The sequence below is a fragment of the Hippopotamus amphibius genome, chromosome 6, assembly GCF_030028045.1.
Source record: "Hippopotamus amphibius kiboko isolate mHipAmp2 chromosome 6, mHipAmp2.hap2, whole genome shotgun sequence".
In the NCBI taxonomy this organism is placed as follows: Eukaryota; Metazoa; Chordata; class Mammalia; order Artiodactyla; family Hippopotamidae; genus Hippopotamus; species Hippopotamus amphibius.
The window spans coordinates 37067987-37087426 of record NC_080191.1 but is presented as its reverse complement, the minus strand read 5'-3'; the positions used below and the strand labels follow the sequence as shown (position 1 = coordinate 37087426).

At 36.0% G+C, this 19440-nt stretch overlaps 1 protein-coding gene across 6 annotated transcripts in view; it reads right to left on the bottom strand.

Moving 5' to 3' along the window:
* Positions 1-19440, bottom strand: part of L3MBTL3 (L3MBTL histone methyl-lysine binding protein 3) — a 113310-nt gene that overhangs the window by 41396 nt on the left and 52474 nt on the right. For all 6 annotated transcript variants that reach the window (XM_057739826.1, XM_057739825.1, XM_057739828.1 and 3 more), the window contains 4 exons: positions 13973-14049; positions 10699-10784; positions 8810-8920; positions 298-412 (listed from right to left, as the gene is read on the bottom strand). In XM_057739826.1, the coding sequence (XP_057595809.1) occupies positions 298-412; positions 8810-8920; positions 10699-10784; positions 13973-14049 (389 nt within the window). The remainder of the gene's footprint in view (positions 1-297; positions 413-8809; positions 8921-10698; positions 10785-13972; positions 14050-19440) is intronic.

Here is a 19440-nt window from a genome sequence, read left to right as displayed (position 1 = left end):
ATTAGGATATTGACATTGACACATTTTGACAGTCTGACAAACTGTCTTCCAAAATTTAGTACTAGTTTTAAAAGATGATGATACTGTTAAATAAAAGCAAGTCTAGACACTCTACTTCTTCAGATATTTTTTCTTTTATATATTTTTGATTATCAGGTAACTAAAAGTGCAATAAGAAGAAAAAGGATTAACCAGAGAAGAAATGTAGTAGAAGGAGAAGATAGAGGAAAAGAAACTACTAAGCACTCTACACAAGAAAATGGAAACATTTCTTTAAGTTATCCTTGTGTCTCTTACTCAAAGGAGGCTGAAGAGGATGCCCAGTTTTTGAACACCAACCGACGGGGTGAATATCAGGAGAATCTGCATCTATCCAGTAATCATAGCAACTATTCCAGCCATCAAAGTGAACCTGGATAACAAAAAGAAATTAATACTATAATTCAGGTCACAAAAATTCCTACAGTAAAAGCTCTGCCCGCCATAACCATCTTCATTCTCTTCTAACTCATACAGTACATTTAATATCCAAATACATTATTTTAATTATTCAAATTACTTCATCCCAATATGAGAAAAGAGGTACTGCTGAACTACCTTCAACATACTATCTAACCACAAATAAATGTCTTGCCAAGGGCACTTTTTGGGCAATACTTCTACAGATATATTACATGTATCTCCCACTACTATAAGCAGTTTGAGTACCTAACATCTTCATATGAGCAAAACCAAACACCCAATAAATATTATTGAGTAATGAATAAATCAGGGAAGGTAGGCAGGAGGAAGGGAGAGTGAAGAGGCAAGACCTTTCATATAAAGGTCAAGGCTCCTAGAATTACGCTAAAAAAGACTGAAAAAAATTTAATGCCCTATTAGATGTATACCCAGTTTACAAAATATGCCTCCATCAATTGCATTTTAAAATATTTTTTCTCATAAATAATTACAATATCTCTCAAAGAGATTTTACAGAGTGGTCAGGGCTACCAACTTTATTGGCCACCATGTGAAAGGGCAGTGATCTTTCAGGCATGGTTACTAAAAGGGTCAGCTACATATCTTTCAAGTATCACCTATTTTTTATCTTTTCTCATGAAAGGATATACTAAAATGTTATGTTTTATTTTAAAGCGTTTGCCATCTAGATTTCCTTCTTAAAGTCTATGAATCTCTTACTCCTAAAAACACAACAGATGTCAGATGGATAAAAAAATCCAAACATTGAAAACTGAACAATATGGGGAGGTAGGGAAGGAGAAGCTGCAACAAAGTGAAAGAGTAGTATTGACATTTATATACTACTATATGTAAAATAGAGAGCTAGTGGGAAGCAACTGCCTAACACAGGGAGATCAATTGGACGATTGCTGAAGACCTAGAGGGGTGGGATAGGGAGGGTGGCAGGGATGCTCGGAAGGGAGGCTCAAGAGGGAGGGGATATGGGGATATATGTATAAATACAGCTGATTCGCTTTGTTATACAGCAGAAAATGGCACAATAGTGTAAAGCTATTATATTCCAATAAACGTCAGGGGAAAAAAAAACTTTCTAGAAGAAAGCATGCATTAATGTATTTATCTTAGAGTGCAGGAGCCTTTGTAAGCAAGACACCAAACTCAAAAGCCATAAAAGAAAAGACAGATCAATTCAACTACATCAAAATTTAAATCTTCACAGTGGCAAATATTACTGCTAGCAAGATAGGAAACCCAAAAGAAACCTGAAAAACACATCTGTTAACATGTGTCAATGCACTTTGTTCCTTGATCTGTAAAAACATCATATATCAATACAAAAAGATGAAAAATCCAATAGAAAAGATGGTAAAGATACAAATGGCTCACAAACAAGAAAATAAATATGAATTGTTAGTAAACAAATGAAAAGACAATTTCACTTATAACTAAAATAATACAAATTGAAACCCCAAGATGAAATTCTCCTTTCAACCTGCCAAAATATTCCATTTTGGTGATTTCTAGAGCTGGTGAGTATGAGAATAAATGCACATTCTCACAGACCACTGACAGGAGTCTTGATTGGCGAGATATTTCTGCAGAGTTATTTGGCAATAATGCTCAATATTTAAAATGCATCACCTTTGACTTGATAATCTAAGTAACTTAACTCACTGTTGTAGCTGAAGACAACCTGAGTGTCTACCATCAGGAGACTGGTTAAATAAATTACAGTATATTTATACGATGGAATACTACAGTTGTTAAAATACGTATATACGGGTTCGATATAATGTCCATTGCAATGAATCCACTCTCTCAAGCTGTGAAATCAATTAATCCTAGAGTTAAAGCCCACAGAATTCCATACCTGGAAGAAATCATGGATATTTTAAAGAGGAGAGAAGATCACAAAGCTAGTTAGGAGGAGTAACAGGCTAAAACTCATGGATCCAAAACAAACTTGCTCATCATTCACGTCATTCACATACACTGCACGTAAAAGCAGCATTCTAACTCTCAACTCACCATCAAGTGATGATGCGCTATTTTACTGGATACGTGAAACTCTTATGTTTTCTGATCTTGCTATTCCTGAATTTCATTTCCTCTATACTGGAATCAATGTTCATGTAACTCATGCACCATTTGCTAAATTTTACAAAATTTAGCTCTCTTCCTATAGCAAACAAACACAATCCTATCAAGTGGCTTTCCAACCTGGATACACACTAGAATTACTCGAGATTATTAAAAACAAGAACCCGCCCCCCCCCCAAAAAAAAAACCCCAGCTGAGCCCACCAAGGAGGTTGTGAACTTACAGGTATAGCTTGGGTTCTGTGCACCTATATATTGTTTACTCAACTTCTAAGTAACTCTCCTGTGCACTCAGAATTGAGTCCCATTGATACTAAATAGGACACTATTGTACAGCATAGACTCCAAAAATCTTCATATCATTATAAATAAAAAGGTTCCTTTAAAAATTTCCTCCCATATACCTTTAAGAATATGTTGGGGCTACTATATCTGGTGATACCATAAGCCTTTCCTGCTTTTCATTAAAACTGACATTGCAGTTTGGCAATGAAAAGTCATCTATCTTAAATGACAGATATACCTTAGTTACTGTAAATAAATTGAACATCTCCTACAAAATAGGTTGGCCAGCAATCGGGAGAATTTTAGTAAAGGTTAAATTTCAGAGTTAAAATTTAATTTAGATATTATGAACAGAAGTAACAGTTCTCTAAATAGCAAATGCACTTAAAAACTGCTATCTAATCATTTATATGTGGAATCTAAAAAAATAATACAAATGAATATATATGCAAAACAGAAACAGACCTACAGATATAGAAAACAAACTAGTGGTTACCAAAGGAGAGAGAGAAAGGGGAAAGAACAAATTAGGGGTATGGAATTAGCAGATGCCAACTACTATGTATAAAATAGATAAGCAACAAGGATATATTGTACAGCACAGGGAAATATGGCCATTATCTTGTAATAACTTTTAATGGAGTATGATCTGCAAAAATACTGAATCACTACAGTGTACAGCTGAGACTAATAAAATATTGTAAGTCAAGTATACTCAATTAAAAAACTGCTATCTGAAATCATGTGAACATTAATAATATATACAAAATTAATATTAACCCTAATTAATAGTCTTACTCTGGAAGCTCAGATGAAATAAATCTATTAAAGTTTGTATAATTTCACTTCATCTTTACTACTTCAGTCCCTGGCACACTAAGAGGTTTTAAACAAACAAAAAATCAGACATTTTAGTAATGGTAAGTCATAGCTTTTCTCTTTCTGGGTCCTATTTTGAAATGAAATCAAATGCCTAATAAAGAACAAGAGAGGAAGATACATAAACATACAAAATGAAATATTTAAACACTGTACAGAACACAAAAAGACATCCAAAAATATTTATAATAGAAATGTCTTACTATAAAAACAACTAAACATAAAAGCAACTCAACAATGAGGCTGAATTTAATTAAAATTCTAAAGAAAAGACTATTATGTATCAAAGCATAGTAAAGATGATTTAACTTACACATATTTAAAATTATAGTTTAGGCAATTGGATACATTTTTTTTTTTTACCTAGAAGTGTAATTTGGATGCTTTATAAAAACTTAATACTCATTATTGACAATTTCAAGATTAAGACAGTATTTTTAGAAAGCACACTATTTCTTTATTAAAAAATGATTTGGTTGGATTTTCTGTTCAGGGAAAAGGCAACTCAGTAAAACACATTTTTCTGTTCAGGTGAAAGGCAATTCAGTAAAACACATCTCTCTCTTGGAAATGAAAGTTATGTCTGAAAAGGTATAAACCCAGAAGGACAAACGGAGAAGGAAAGTAGCTGATAGGCGAGAAGTGTGTGCAGGGCAGAAGCAAGTGAGGAAGTGCTGACCCACTGGTAAAGAGTGGGTGGGTTGCAACCCAAGATGCCTAGAGATGGAGTGCAGGGCCAGAGGGCTCACCATGCAGAACCCAGAAAGACTCAATGTAGAAGCAGCAGATATGTGAGGAGGTCTGGAAAATGACAGGATTGGCTCAAAGTCTGAATATGGAGTGGTGAGACCTCTAGGTCTGATCCTCTATTCCATCCACCAAAGTATCTGTCCCTTCAGCAACCCTGCAAGAGTAGAGGTTTACTTTCTAGAGACATAATCACAGAGGCTCTGAACTCCAGCACAGTGGTGACGGGCTGGACAGAAAGCACAGGGACTGCATGAGAGCGGCCTCCTCCAACGCCATCCTTCTCTCTGCCTCACACAGCCGCCACCAGGTTCGCCCTTCCCCAGGGAGGAAACTGGAAGAAACTGAAAGGCTCTAGACCAAGAACCCAGATGCTGACGAATGGGGACCTCCCTGTGCAAAAGCTGGCTCTCTGCTCTCTTCTCCCACAGTGAAGCCCACCAGTCAATAAGTCTCACCCATGAAAACAGCTAATGTTAAGTGCCTTTTCTTCTTACTGTGAACAGCCAATCAAGGACCTGACATTTAAAGAGACGCTCTGATATGAAAGCAGAAGCCAAACCAATTAACTCAAAGAGAAATTTGGAGGAAATAGAAAGCAACAGAAGAAGGAATACTAACACTGGTGTCCTCAGATCAGAAACACTATTGCTTCAGGAAATAAACAGAGGATGCCATTTTGAAAGGGGGGAAGGGAGGAGACTAGAAAAGAAAAAAGTCTTGAAAACTAAAAAAAACATAGTTGTCATTAAAACTGTAATACAGGGTTTAGAAAATAGAGTGGATATCTCCAAGCAAATAGAAAAAAAATAAGATAAACATTAAGAAAGAAAATATAAGAAAATCAGGGGGTCCATCCAAGAGGTTTAATACTAGAGTAGCATGACTTGCAAAAGAGAACAGTGAGGAGAGGAGGAAGCCATCAAAGCAATAACATATGAACATTTCTAAAGACCAAAGGACATGAAACTCCATAGTGAAAGGGCACGAGTGCCCTGCACGATAAATGAAAAAAAGACCCTCACACCGAGGCACGTCATCACAAAACATCAGAATATCAGGGACAGAGATGGTCATGAGAGCTTCCAGAAAGAAAAGGTACATCACCCAGAGAGAAGGAACCGAATGGTCTTGGATGTCTCAAAAAACAACACCTGATGTGAGAAGACAGCAGAACAATGCTTGTAGTTGCTGAGGGGAAATGGTTCTCTACCCTGTCACAGTATGAATCAAATGAAAGGCTAGTATATTGACATTTTCAGACATGCAGAGAGTCAAAAATATGCCTTTTATACATCCTTCCTCAGAAAGTTACCAAAAAATGTGTTTCAGCAAGGTAAGAGAGTACTCAAAGAAATATAAAGCATGCAATTCACGAAAAATGAAGTACAACATAGTGTGTTGGCAAAGAGGATTCTCAGGATGAAAGCTCTGTGTGAGGCTGAGAGGGTAACCGCACTGATCAGAATAGATGGCTGTTAAGCTGTGGGAATAAGTGTTCAGGGAAAAAAAGAAAAAGGATTCAAATACACGAGCTTTTGGACCAAAAGACGTCAGATTTATCGGAGCATGTGTTAAAATTTAATAAGAAGAACATAGACAATTTAAAATCAAAATACAAAATAATTATTGACTTTAGGAAAAACAAAGTATCACAAGAAAAATACTCCTTTGCTTAGCAGTGAACAAGATTTGTTTACTTCTAACAACATGAACATAGAACAGCGGGGGGGTGGGTGGGGGGCACACAGTGTGAAATAATTACTGAAAGGGGAAGGGGAAGGGAAGGATGACAATCTCCAAATCCTGAACTACCACATGAAGAAGGAAATAAATATATTCAAAACTGATGGGCTGAGAAATAGCAGAATCCACACATGATTTTTTTAAATTGCAAATCAACTGTCATGAGCAACGCCCCAAAGAGTTGAAAGTTCTTGCCTCTGGGGAACCAGACCAGGCAGCGGGGGGGATGGATAGGGCAGAACTATCCTGTGTTCTGTCACAAAAACATAAACACAAGAGCAAAAACATTCTTGTCATTCTTCTTCAGCAGCAAAATATACTAGGTTTTAAAAATTCTAACTAATAACTCACAGGGTGAAATATTATGTATTAACATAACTTAAAAAGTTGATTTTTAACTTGAGTTGATTTTTATCCCTGAGAAACTTAAAATATTAAACTACACGAATGACTTCGTCTCTATTTTCCTTTATCTTTCTTCCTGAAAAAGAAAAAATAAGCGTTCTTGCTGTATCATCTTCTACATTATTAGAAAAACTTCTACTATTGAAAGCGTCCTATAGTTTCAGAAGTCTGATGAATCCTCAAACTGAGTCACTGTCACCTGTTCACTGACCTTTTGTGGGCTTCATAAAAAAACAGATATTTGCCCAGTAGGTTATCTTTAGCTATGAAATTCATTCCAATAATTATAAAAGATGATTGTCAACTATATACCTCACTAGCCAGTTATTTTTTGTGTATTAAAGATTGAGCAGGATGTTGTACTGGAAAGAGAATTCAGTCAGAAGCAAAAAGAACTGGATTTCTAATCTAAACTTTTCTCATTAACTAACTGAACCGTCCACATTTGACCCCTCTGGACCAAAATCACAAAAGTAATATGTGTTCCTGAAACCAGGTAATTAAAAAGAAAACCCTAATCACTTACAATCTTAACAGAAAATCATTGACTATTTTGCTGTGTTTATTTCCATAACTGCTGCGTGTGTGCATGTGTGTGTGTGTGTATTCTTTTAAAAGACAATACCAGACATCATATATAGTATTAAACCTGAATTTCTCATTTGCCAACATTAAATATTCTTCTAAAATATGAAACACCATATAGCATGCATAGTCATTTATTTGACCCATCTCCCACTCTGCTCATGTTAAACACCATAAACCACTGGCTCTGCTATATTCTCCTTGCAGCTTTTATCTTTGCGTATTCGTTTTGGTTATTCCTTTAACATAAATTCCCAGGACTGAAATTCCTCAATTAAAGAGTAAACAACATTCTAAGACTTTTGATGTCTATCACCAAACTGCTCTCCAGAAAGGCTGTGACACTTTATATTTTCACCAGCTATATATGAGAATAAACTTTCTGCATCCAAGCCAAAACACTTTTTTTTTTCAATTCTGACCAATTTGATTTATAAGAATAATGTATTACTTAATTCTACATTTCTAAGGAAAATTAACAAGAAAAGACACTTGAAAAAGATTAACACGGGTCTTCCATTTACTTATAAATTTTTCTAAAATGTTACATGATTATATAATCTTAAAAATAGTGAATTTAATGCTAAAACTTCTATTTTATAGAAATACTACATTTGTACAGGTTTTTCATGATATCTTATAATTTATTTTCTTATACATTACCTCATTAGAGGTAGCAGAGGATGTGATTTATTATTTTTTAAAGAACATGAACTTAGACTCCTGTAGTTTAGGACCGTGACTTAGTTCTGCCACTGGCGTAATTAATAAGTAATTCATTCTACGCCTCAGCCTCATCAATAAATTCATGACAATAACATAAATCTCCCACACAGCTGTCACCACAAATATCAGATAATGGAAGTGTACTCCTACCCTGTAAAACTTCATGTAAATCTAATGTCTTGCTGCTATTATAACTAGTATTATTCCTAACCGACATTCTAAACGATCCTGTGAGGTAAGCAGAACGTGTATCACTCTGGTTTGAGAGTGAAGTTAATGCTGAAGCCAGAAACAGAGACGAGACCCTCAGGCAACTCACCTAGAAGTGCTACTACACTACACTTTATTGCACTTGGACACGGACTGAACCCACCTTCCTAAACATTTGCTTACTTTATAAGAAATCCAACTCTAATTAATCCAACTCTAATAAAATCTAACTTTACTTACAAAAATATTTCTCTTAACTTGTCCTATATTAAAAAGCAGGATATTCTGAAAAGTTGACATGTACTATGCCCCATAAATAAACACTGACCTTAAATTTTTTTAAAAAAGAACAAACTATTGGAAGAAGAAGTATTATATCTTCTTCTGAATACATTATCTTAATATGCTGTACCTACTTTTTTCCTCCAAATATATACTTAAAATATTAAAAGTCAGTCATAATTAAAAAGAAAACATGTAGATTAAAGTAAAAAAGTGGAAAAATATTGACAAGGATGCTCAGCCACTTAATTTGCATATTTCTATGGTTTTACTAATTTAATTCTAGGACTTCACAAATTAAATATCTGCTAAAGTTTTCATCTAAGATGTCTTGTAAAAAAAAAAAAAAAGATAAAACAAAACCACAATAGAACACTTACTTTTATTCGGTGATCATCCGTGTCTGCAACTGTTGCGACTCTAATAAACATGGGATTTCTTTTGTCTATGACCTCAAGCTTCATTTTTTTCTGGAATCCATGTGGAGGTTTCTGCCATAAAAGAAAATTTTACACAGTGAGATTTAGAGGAAGGGAAGGTGAGCTCTATGTTACAAAGATAGAATAAAAAAAAAAAAATTTAAAAAAAAAAAAAAAAAGAGCTATTAAGAGAACCAGCCTTTCAAACTCGAGTTCCTAGAATGGCTTTGGACCTCACTCTCCCTCTTGAAAAAATAATCCCAAATCACATGGGCAAGCCCACAGGCAATAGAAACAGCCTGAGCAACTAGTCATAGGAGCAAACAGAAAGCCAAAGATCTTAAGAGGAAATTCAAAAAGCTATGGTTTTTTTTTTTTTTTTTTTGATTAGCCATAGGGAAGACAAGAATTTTTCCTCATTAGTTAGAGGTGTCTTGGCAAAAATCAACAAACACAAAAATTATTTTTAAAAAAGAGGAAAGAACATTCAAGTTTCAGAGATAAGATACAGAAATTAGAGGTCGTAGCGACACCAAAAAGCAATAGATGTCTTTTAAGAATAAAATTAGCAAGATGCAAGACATACAAGACGAAACTGCTCTACTAAGAACAGCAATAAGAATGAGGATCTACAGCTACCTATACCCTCAATACTCAGCAGAAAACCACAAACCTCTGAAAAATTTACGGGCAGAAGGCAAGGTAATTGCTAATGGGTATAATAAAAGTGTTACTGTGAAAATCACGTGTGAAAATTATGTAAAGGATGCAGAACAATTAATGCAAGACACCTAAAGGCCAAATGAGAGAAATCTAAATTTTCTATCACTGTGACACTAGATATGCAGACTGAGCTTGATGTAATTTTATCCAGTTCAAAGTAAATTACAAAGCAGCTCTTCTTTGTATGAGTCTAAGTTAGAGAGTCAGATAAAAATCCATAAATATGACATGACTCTAAATATTACTCATTTATAAACCCTGAATTTACTCTCAGATGGAATCATACATATTCTTTGATATGGGTTTTCTTCATGTACAGTATTTCTCTCAAAAATTCTGATGTTCTTTTCTGATGTTCCATGCCTACTAATTAATTCTATCATTAAACATCCTAGAAATTTATGCACAAGAAGATCCATTAAAGAAAAATGTTTATAATAGACTGTCACATTTTTTTTTTAAAAATCAAGTATTTAATATACCTTTCTTTTCCTTAAAGTTCACGGGAAAATACAAATTATAAAGAAAGCTATTTGAGATTTAAAACATTTAAAAATACATTTCATCTCTTACTCTTCCCTTGCACACAAATGAGGTTAACTTTGAATCTCAATATGCAAGAAGCAGTGACCCTGAGTTAGATAGATACTATAATAAAAACAGATGACCTTGCATCTTGGTAGTCAAACATGCTGATTTATAGCAATAAAATAATAATAATAATAAAAACCCCAGCACCTCAGCTTTCCAAAAAGAAACCCAAAGGAATGATCAAATATAATTTTCATGATAAAACAATAACTTGTCCTGTTTGGTCTTTCAGAATACCTAGCTTGGAGAAACAGAAGTCTGCTATACAACCAACTCACTGCAAACCAATTCAATTATAATTATTTTCCTAGGAGACTTTAAAGTCCAAAGTGGAAGTATTTTTTAGATATCAACAACAAAACCCCCAGTAACAATTTAGCCTTTCAAAATTGTAAAAATTCAGAAACAACTTCTTTGGTCTTCTGTTTCTCTCCCATTCCTGTTCAGCAATACTCTTTCTGTTTTTTTTACAAACAATGACTGAACACTACCCATCAACACAAATTAATCAAATACTATAAAATATAATATCTCACCACTTTGAAAGCTCTTGCAGGAGCAGGTAAAGAATTGGTTTCTTCTAAGTATTTATCCCAAGAAAAATGTTTCACATTTGGATAACCTAAGAATGAAAAGAGTAAATCCTATCATGTTTAACCAAAATGAGAGGGAGAATCACACAATTACCTATAAAATTATGAGATACTGTTATCATAATGTAGAAAATTAGGTTCATATTACACAAAATAACTTTAAACTGATTACACATTCAGAACTACTTGTAATAATGAAATTGTTTTCATTTGGATCTTGATTTATTTCTCTATTAGCTTTTAAATTAAAACAATATATATAATTTGCATTCTCAGGTTAAGAATAGTCTTACAACACAAGATATACACAAACATAAATACTCTTTAAAATCTAGCAATTTTACTTCTACTAATTTAGGAAAAACTTCATGTGTGTACAGAGAAAATGTACCACTGTTTGTAAATGTGAAAAAGTAAAAATCAGTTAAATGACCATCAATACAGAAATGTGCAAAAAAATATATACAGTATGTGTAAAACAGAAAACATTTACTACAAAGAATGAGGCAGGTTTATTATACACCAATATGTGAAATATTCCAGATAGTCATATTGTTAGGCCAAACAAACAAGCTAAAATAAATCATGGAACAATATTAACAGAATGTCTAAAAACAACTACCTTTCCTCCCTCCCTCCCTCCTTTTGTTTCCTCCAGAGTCCAAAACCCATTAGGTAGACATGAATAGGATTTAATGTTGGCCCAGTAGGGTAGGAAATTGGCTACTTTATGTATTCCCCTTTATGGGAACTGAAAAAATAAATAAATATACTGGAGACAACAGAAGCCAGATTTCTCATTGGCTAAAAAGAGAGGTGTAAATATGAAAAGGGAGAAACTAGAATGAATTCAGTGGTGTTGGATGTGAACTGGAGCTAATGGTATAAATTCATGATTTTCAATATCTACAAATGGATATAGAAATAAACATACTTTTTTTTTTATTTTTTATTTATTTTTTTTTTGGGGGGGTACATCAGGTTCAATCAACTGTTTTTATACACATATCCCCATATTCCCTCCCTTCCTTGACGCCCCCCCCTCGAGTCCCCCCCACCCTCCCTGCCCCAGTCCTCTAAGGCATCTTCCATCCTTGAGTTGGACTCCCTTTGTTATACAACAACTTCCCACTGACTATTTTACAGTTGGTAGTATATATATGTCTGTGCTACTCTCTCGCTTCTTCTCAGTAAACATACATTTTTAATATATTTACATAACTACTTATCCTACATCTATCGAGAGGACGGAGGAGCAATGGTCCAGTAGCCATGAGCACATCTAGTGTCCAGATCTTAGTGTCTAAATATCATTCTCTATGAAAAGGAACCACAGAGTCTGGGAGAAATGGGTGACTTCAGGGTTGGGTCAGTAAAGCACAAGATAAGCCTAGCTGTAGTAGAAAATAGGAAATTCTACAAAAAATGATAAAAGCATATCAAAAGGACATAGAAACCAGCTTACAGGGGCTCCCACTGGCCAAATCTGAGAAAATACGGACATAAAAATAATTAATGCTAATAATGGATTATAACCCATTGATGATAATAGTAACATATGGGTCCATGCTGATATAAATAAATTGAATGCATAAATAGGAAGATGAGAAACCTATTCTTCACAGAAGAATGTCAACTAATCATGTACAAGGAATGATGGAATAAGAAAAATTACCTTTTAGCAACTGTCAGAATAATAATTTACACTAGAAATATCAACAGATGCTAAAACCAGTGAGTGACATGGGAATGAAGTGTAGGATATTTGTACAGTCTCAAAGTGCCTCCCCCAAATACTTATTAATTACAGAGAAAAAAAAAAAAAAAAAAACCCAACATCCGTGATGAAGACTGGCAACTACCATCTTGATCAATTACTAGTAAAAATCAACCAGTAATGAGACAAACAGTCATCAGGTGCCATCTGAGAGGATGCAATGAGAGCACAGCACTGTTTCTGTGATACTCCTGCCCAAAATGCGCACCTTGGGTCTACTGACGAGGAAGCACCAATCATGCCCAAATTAAGTAATATTCTACAAAATGACTAATCTGTAGTCATTAATTCTCAAGCATATGGAGGTCAAAAAGTCAAGGAGAAGACAACTAAAGGAGACCAGAGAAATATGACAATTGAGTAATATGCCTGATCCTTTGGCTATAAATGATATCATTGGTACAACTGACAAACTTGAACGGGTCTCTGGTTCAAGGGTATAGAGGAGCTATTTACTGTTCTTACAGCTTTTCTGTACATTCTGCTGAATAACAAAAGTCCATGAAAGGAGACAGGAGACTTGGTAATCTGCCTCACATCAGAAGTCACTAATAATGCCTCACACCACGTACCTTCTCAGGGTACCTAACCCAGTGCTGTGAAGACACAGCCAAGAACCTGTTGCTCAGCGGTCCTGTTTATTTACTGGATCCCTTGTGATGACCAAAAGGGTGATAAGAAAAAAAAAAGATCAATACCAAATTGGGAAATCCAAGAGAATCCTCACAGTAATTCAGATGGTGATAGTGGAGATCACTATTCACCGGCTCCTAATATTACGTAAGCCACAGGACTCCGGAGGGCTGAATGGGAGAAATCTTCCAGGCAGCACCACATTAGGACCACGAAACCATTAACACCTTGCTTTAACACTTTACAGTTTATGTAAATGCTCTTTCACCTTCAAAACAGCTCTGTAAATCTGTAAAGGACAAGAGCTTTTATGCTCGAACATAGGCGAAAACTCAGAAAGTGGAAGGGACTCGCCTCACCCACCACAGGAACGGCCGGTGCCCTGAGTGATCAGGTGCTAACAGACGAGTATCAAGGAACTGGGGACAAGCCTAAAAATGACACCAGCTGGTAGAATGGAATGAGACAAGCATTTGAAGCTCCAAGCTGAGTCTTTAATGCTTACATGCTGCAGGCAACAACCACACAACAGCTTCTAACAAACCAAGGAGGCATCCTTTCCCTGTGATAATCACAGTCTTCATCACTCACAGGAGCAGTCACAGCCAACCACGTACACCACAGCGATGCTCTGTGTCAGCTGACCGCCCTGTCATTTCATCTCAGCAACAGCCATGGCACATTAAGTACTGACATGCTCAAAAACTCACTGCCTTACGATGAAGCCACAGCATCTGTTCTTTAGCACGTGAAAATAAACTCAAATTGACATAAACAACAAACAACAGACACATAATCAACACAAACCTGGAGGAGTAATAAGGGTTCTTCGATGTTCTTTACACCAACCAACGGGATGAATATGTGGACTAGAGGCTTCACACCTGTAGGTTATATAAATTTAAAAACTGTTAATTACCAGGATAAATTCTCAAATACTAGTAAAAGTTTAAAAATGTTAGAGATTGTGAACACCTTACAGAGTTCTATTTTTTACAACCTAATTTGAAAAAAAAAATTTTGTTAAATCAAAGGACTTTTCACTCTTCCAATATATTAGTACCAAGTAGCTTTTTATCAGATACATATCATATAAATTTGATACCAGGCAAATAGTTTTTGTTCCCACACAAATTGCGTTACATTCCACAACTTCAAAAATAGCAAAAATTCAAAGATGATGTCATTAAAATTTGGAATTTCCATTTGGAAAAAATCATTTGGAAAAATAAACTGTACATAAATATCATACACACTGGCAAGCTAGAATTATTTCCACATTTCTAAGGACAAATGTGCAAAAGCATGACGCTTGATCACCCTGAAAAAACAAACATGCTATCTCTATCACCCATTAGAATAGCAGAGACCAGATATTAAGATGGGATATTTCTTTTCCTCACCTCTTCTCTTTGTCCTCTTTACTTCAGTCAAGCATGTTTGGGCAAGGCTTCTTCACCAGCATGCACATCTGGTATATCTTACTCCTTGCTCTTAACCAAACTTGTTCCATATAGCTCTCATCCCAATATGCAACACCCTCCATTCATTCACTCACCCTCCCATTCACTCAAATATTGAGTGTTTATAACGTGCCAGTCACTGGGATATGCACTGAGGATACAGTAGCTAATAAAACATATACCAAGTTTCTGCTTTCATGGAGCTTACAGTGTAGTGGGAAAAGAGGAAATAAATTAACAAACACAATATATATTCTGGTGGCACAATACTATGCAGGCAAAGAATTGGAGTAAAAAAGTAGAGTGTAACAGTGGAAAGGGACTCCCCTTCGTAAAGCATAGTCAAGATGGCTTCTCATATAAGGTGACATCTGAAGGACATGAAGCGAGAACTGAACCACTCCAATATGCAAAGGCAAGCCACTCCATGCAGAGGGGACAGCAAACACAGATGCCATGCTATGAGGTGGGAGTCCAGCAGGACTGTGTGAGGAATGGACTGAGAGAAGCCGAGAACAGGAAACAGTATCAGGAGGGCCCATTAGGACACGGCAGATCTCGGAATCTTGCTCGGAGTAAAATGGATGCTTTCTAGAACATTCCATGAAAGGTTTTAGGCAAAGGAGTGGCATAATCTGACTTATGTTTTAAAGTACTTATTCTGACCTCTTTGCAGACAATAAACCACATTTGGGAAGAACAAATAAGGGTTCTGGAAAGCTTTGCAAGAGTTCATGTGGTGGCCTGAACCAGAGTGCTGGTGGTGATGATAATAGGAAGTGATCATGTTTTTAGGTTAATATTTTAAAGAAAGAACCCACAGGATAAGCTGATAGACTTGATACACAGTGTAAATGAAGGGAAGTCCAGCACATTCCAAGGTCTGGGGCATGGCAACTAGAAGAATACAGCTGCCATTTTTTGAGACAGGAAGACTGCCAGCACAGCTTGACATTCCAGTGAATGAAGCGTTCTGTTATTAACAAGAGTTCTGTTATTAGCATGTTTAACAAACAGGTAAAGAAGTAGATAATGAGCACAAAAAGTTGGAGTTCAAGGGCAAGATCAAGGCTAAAAACACACATTTAGGAGTCATCAGCATTTGGGATGGTATTTAAAGCCATGAGCAGAGATGCCACCATCCAGAAAATGAGTACAGAGAACAGAACAGAGAAGAGGCAAAGAAGTCCAAGAAAGAATGACTAGTAAAGTAAGAGAGAAAGAAAGATGAAATCAATTGGGTCAGATGCTGCTGGCTGGTCAAAGAAGAGAAGAAACAGGAACTGATCACTGGATTCACCAATGTAAAGGTCATTTAGTATACCTGACAAGAGCTGTTTTGGTGGAGCCGGGATAGGGAAAGGGCAAAAGCCTGAATAGAGTAGGTTTAATAGAAAGTAGAAGGAGATGAGAACAGCTGGCTCAGAAAACACATCTAAGGAGTTCCATTTTAAAAGGAAGCAGAGAAATGAGACATTAGATAGAAAAAGGGAAGTTGTTGGTTTGTTTTTTTTTTTAACTTGGGACATATTTAGGGGAAGGTGAATGAGGCATATGTGGAAATCTCTGTATATTAAGCTTAGAATTACTACAAAATAAAGCTTTTATAAAAGCTGGGAAATATAACTTCATTTATTCAAGAAATATATGCTAAGCAACTACCACGATCAGGGCACAGTTCTAGGTGTTACGGCTACAATGGGTAACAAAGCAAACAAAAAGCCCTTCTCCCGCTTGGGTACTGGTAGGAATAATTCAAAAGAGAGGGATGACTTATGGATGCAGAAAAGAACTGACTCGGTGAGAGAGAATGGAATCCTGTGCATGAGAGCAGGGGTACGTCACCCACAGTAACAGAGAAGGTTCGCTCTACAGGCAGAGATCAGGAGGATGGGGAGACAACATGGTAAGAGCATGCGGACCTCTCTTCTGTGTCTCTTTTCTCAGTGATACAGGAAGCAAGGTTATCAACTGAGAGGGATAAAAAGGAAAAAGGGTGTGAAAGATTTGAGAGAGAAAAAAAAACAGGGAGTGCAATTCAGTGGGAGAACAGACAAGGACATGCAGCAGGATTATGGGGCAGGACTGAGGGCCCCGCTGAGCTTAGCCGTCATGAATGTGAGTCAGGCCAGTCAGCATGTTGTGTCTTTCTCCAGCTATACTCAGCTGCTCAGGCACAGGCAGAGAGCAGGCAGAACCTCAGATTCAACCAGAATTGGGATTTTGCCAGGCAAACACAATATAAGGAAGTAGAGGCTACAGTTACAAGGGAGTAGTTATAGCAGCATCACAAAATACACAGGCATCTGGAGACGGATCACAATTAAAATCTTAAAAAAAAGAAGCTGGTAGAACATTTCCCATCTGTGTTCTCAAAGATGATAGGAATAACCAAGTTTAAAAAAAAAAGTCAGGACCCTATGTGCAAATATTTCAGGAAAATACTACATCTCCCTCTTAGAGATTTACAAAATACATCATTAGCATACTAAAGACTGACGTTATTCTACATCAGGCATCCTTCGCCTTATTTCACTTTGGTTTACTGTGCTTTGTAGAGATCACATTTTTTACAAATTGAAGGTTTGTGGCAAAGCTGTATTGTCAGAAGATGGTTAGCATTTTCAGCAATAAAGCATTTTTTTAATTAAGGTATACACATTGCTTTTTTAGACAATGCTATTGCACACTTAAGAGACTACAGTACAGTATAAACATCGTTTTTATATGCACTGGGAGACCAAAAAAAATTTGTGTGACTCGGTTTATTGTGGTCTGGAACTGAATCCACAATCTCTCTGAGGTATGCCTGTATACATAATCCAGTTTCCAACTGCTGAACTCAGCCTTCCCTAAAGATATTTAACCATGAAACACTGCTTTGGCGGGCAACCCACTGACATCATGATGAACACTAGTGTTACGTAGAACAGTTTGGTAAATGTTGGTCTAAAGGATGCCACGGAGTACAGCCTTGCTCTGTTAACCAGATCTGCTGAGTCTATCTTGAACGATCAGGAAATCTCAACGTACCCTTCTAGGGGGGAAACCAGAAGGCAGAAAGCCAGGAAGGTAACAGTGGTTGGAGTTTCCGGCACATAGAAAAGCCTTATATGTAGTGGAAAACAGAGAACTTTCTAAGAAATGTGTTCGCTAAGTGAACTAACATCTAGTCACAACTTTCCAAGTCAGCCTTTTCAAGTGAGCGGCCCTGACCAGTAATACAAGGTCAGCTGATGGAACTCCAATTTAATGTTGACTTTTCTCAAAATTACTTCAGTAGAAAATACCTTTAAATTTATAGTTGAAGTTTTCTTCCTTTCCTCACTTATCTTCTATCCACCTGTCCCGATGCATTATTTTTCTTAATCTATATAGAGTTACGTGTATACGTTATTATTTTAGAAATGTGAAAGGAAGACTTGGTAGGTCAGTGCCGCCAAGTTCATACGGCAATTGGTACATTTCTTACGCTATACATTTTCATAAAAGATATTTTAATACGCAATTACTTCAGAGGCATTGTTATAAACTGTATAAGCAAAACTACGGAGTGTGATTTCCAGCTGGACTCTTCTTTCCTAGACAATCATTTGGTTATGGATTATTAGTAATGATGCGGCCTTCATTTTAGGGGAATTTTTATTTTATTCTAGAGAAAACTGTTAATTGATATAGGGCTCCTTAAAAATGAAAAATTATGTATATAATAGTTGAATTTTTTTCTTCCCAATTTAAGACAACTATCAAGTACTTTTAATTATGTCAGGTTTATGGTGATTGAAGAAAAAGCATTAGATATTAATAATTTATTGAATTTCTCTATAAATTACAAGGAAAATACCGTAGCATATTTTGGCCACTCATTCCTCTACTGCCTGAATCTTATATAAGGTTTTAATATTATTTAAATATTGATCAAAGTCACCATTAAAATAAACGAAGAAGCTGTCTCAATAATGAAAATAAAAATAGCCCTATTCTTATCTAGTTTACTTATGGCCCTTTGATAAACAACACTTTGTACTTAAGTTGGAAACCTGTGAAATCCTTTGTTACTGCTGAAACACAAGTCATCTCTTAGTCCCATCTAGTGTTCAAAAGCAGAAATGTAACTAACTAAGAAGAAATACAGTGAAGAACAACTAATGGTGAAAAGTCTGGCAAATCGTTGCTCCCTGTGCCTTTCCTTTCTTTCTTCGGGGTTTTTATGTGTATCGTTAAAGAACTCCATCTCAAAAAAAATTTTTTTAAGTCCATTTTACAAGTAAGTGCAAATTATTTATGAAGGCTGCTAAGATCCAATCAGACCTAGGCTGGTAGATAATAAGAGAAATAATAATTCGTGAAAAATCCATGTTTGTAATATGACGTGAGCAAACATTAAGATCCTCATTTTATGGAAACACTGTGAGGTTAAGTGATTTGGGGTTGCAAAGAAAGGAACTGGTTTTATAAGCCACAGCTAAAAGCTAAGCAAAACTAAGCCACACACACTGGGCTCCCCAGCTCTCTGCAGAGTCAAACAAGAACATTTCAAGACGCTTACTTAAGGAAAACATCTAAGTCTTCATTTCAAGCAATAATCGTTTCGATTTCTTTGAAGATATACAGCACACCTGGCCTCTCCCACTCCCTAAATCCAGAGCAAGATGACTGTCAATTAATTTCCCAGGGCTCACTTTTCTGGCTCCCACTCTGTGCTAACTCTTCAGGGCTTCCATCACTCTGTTCTACTACTAAACCCCAAACCTCATCACACTGAGTCTAGTTCTCCTTTTCATCCCTAATTCATTTCCAAGCGCATTCCCC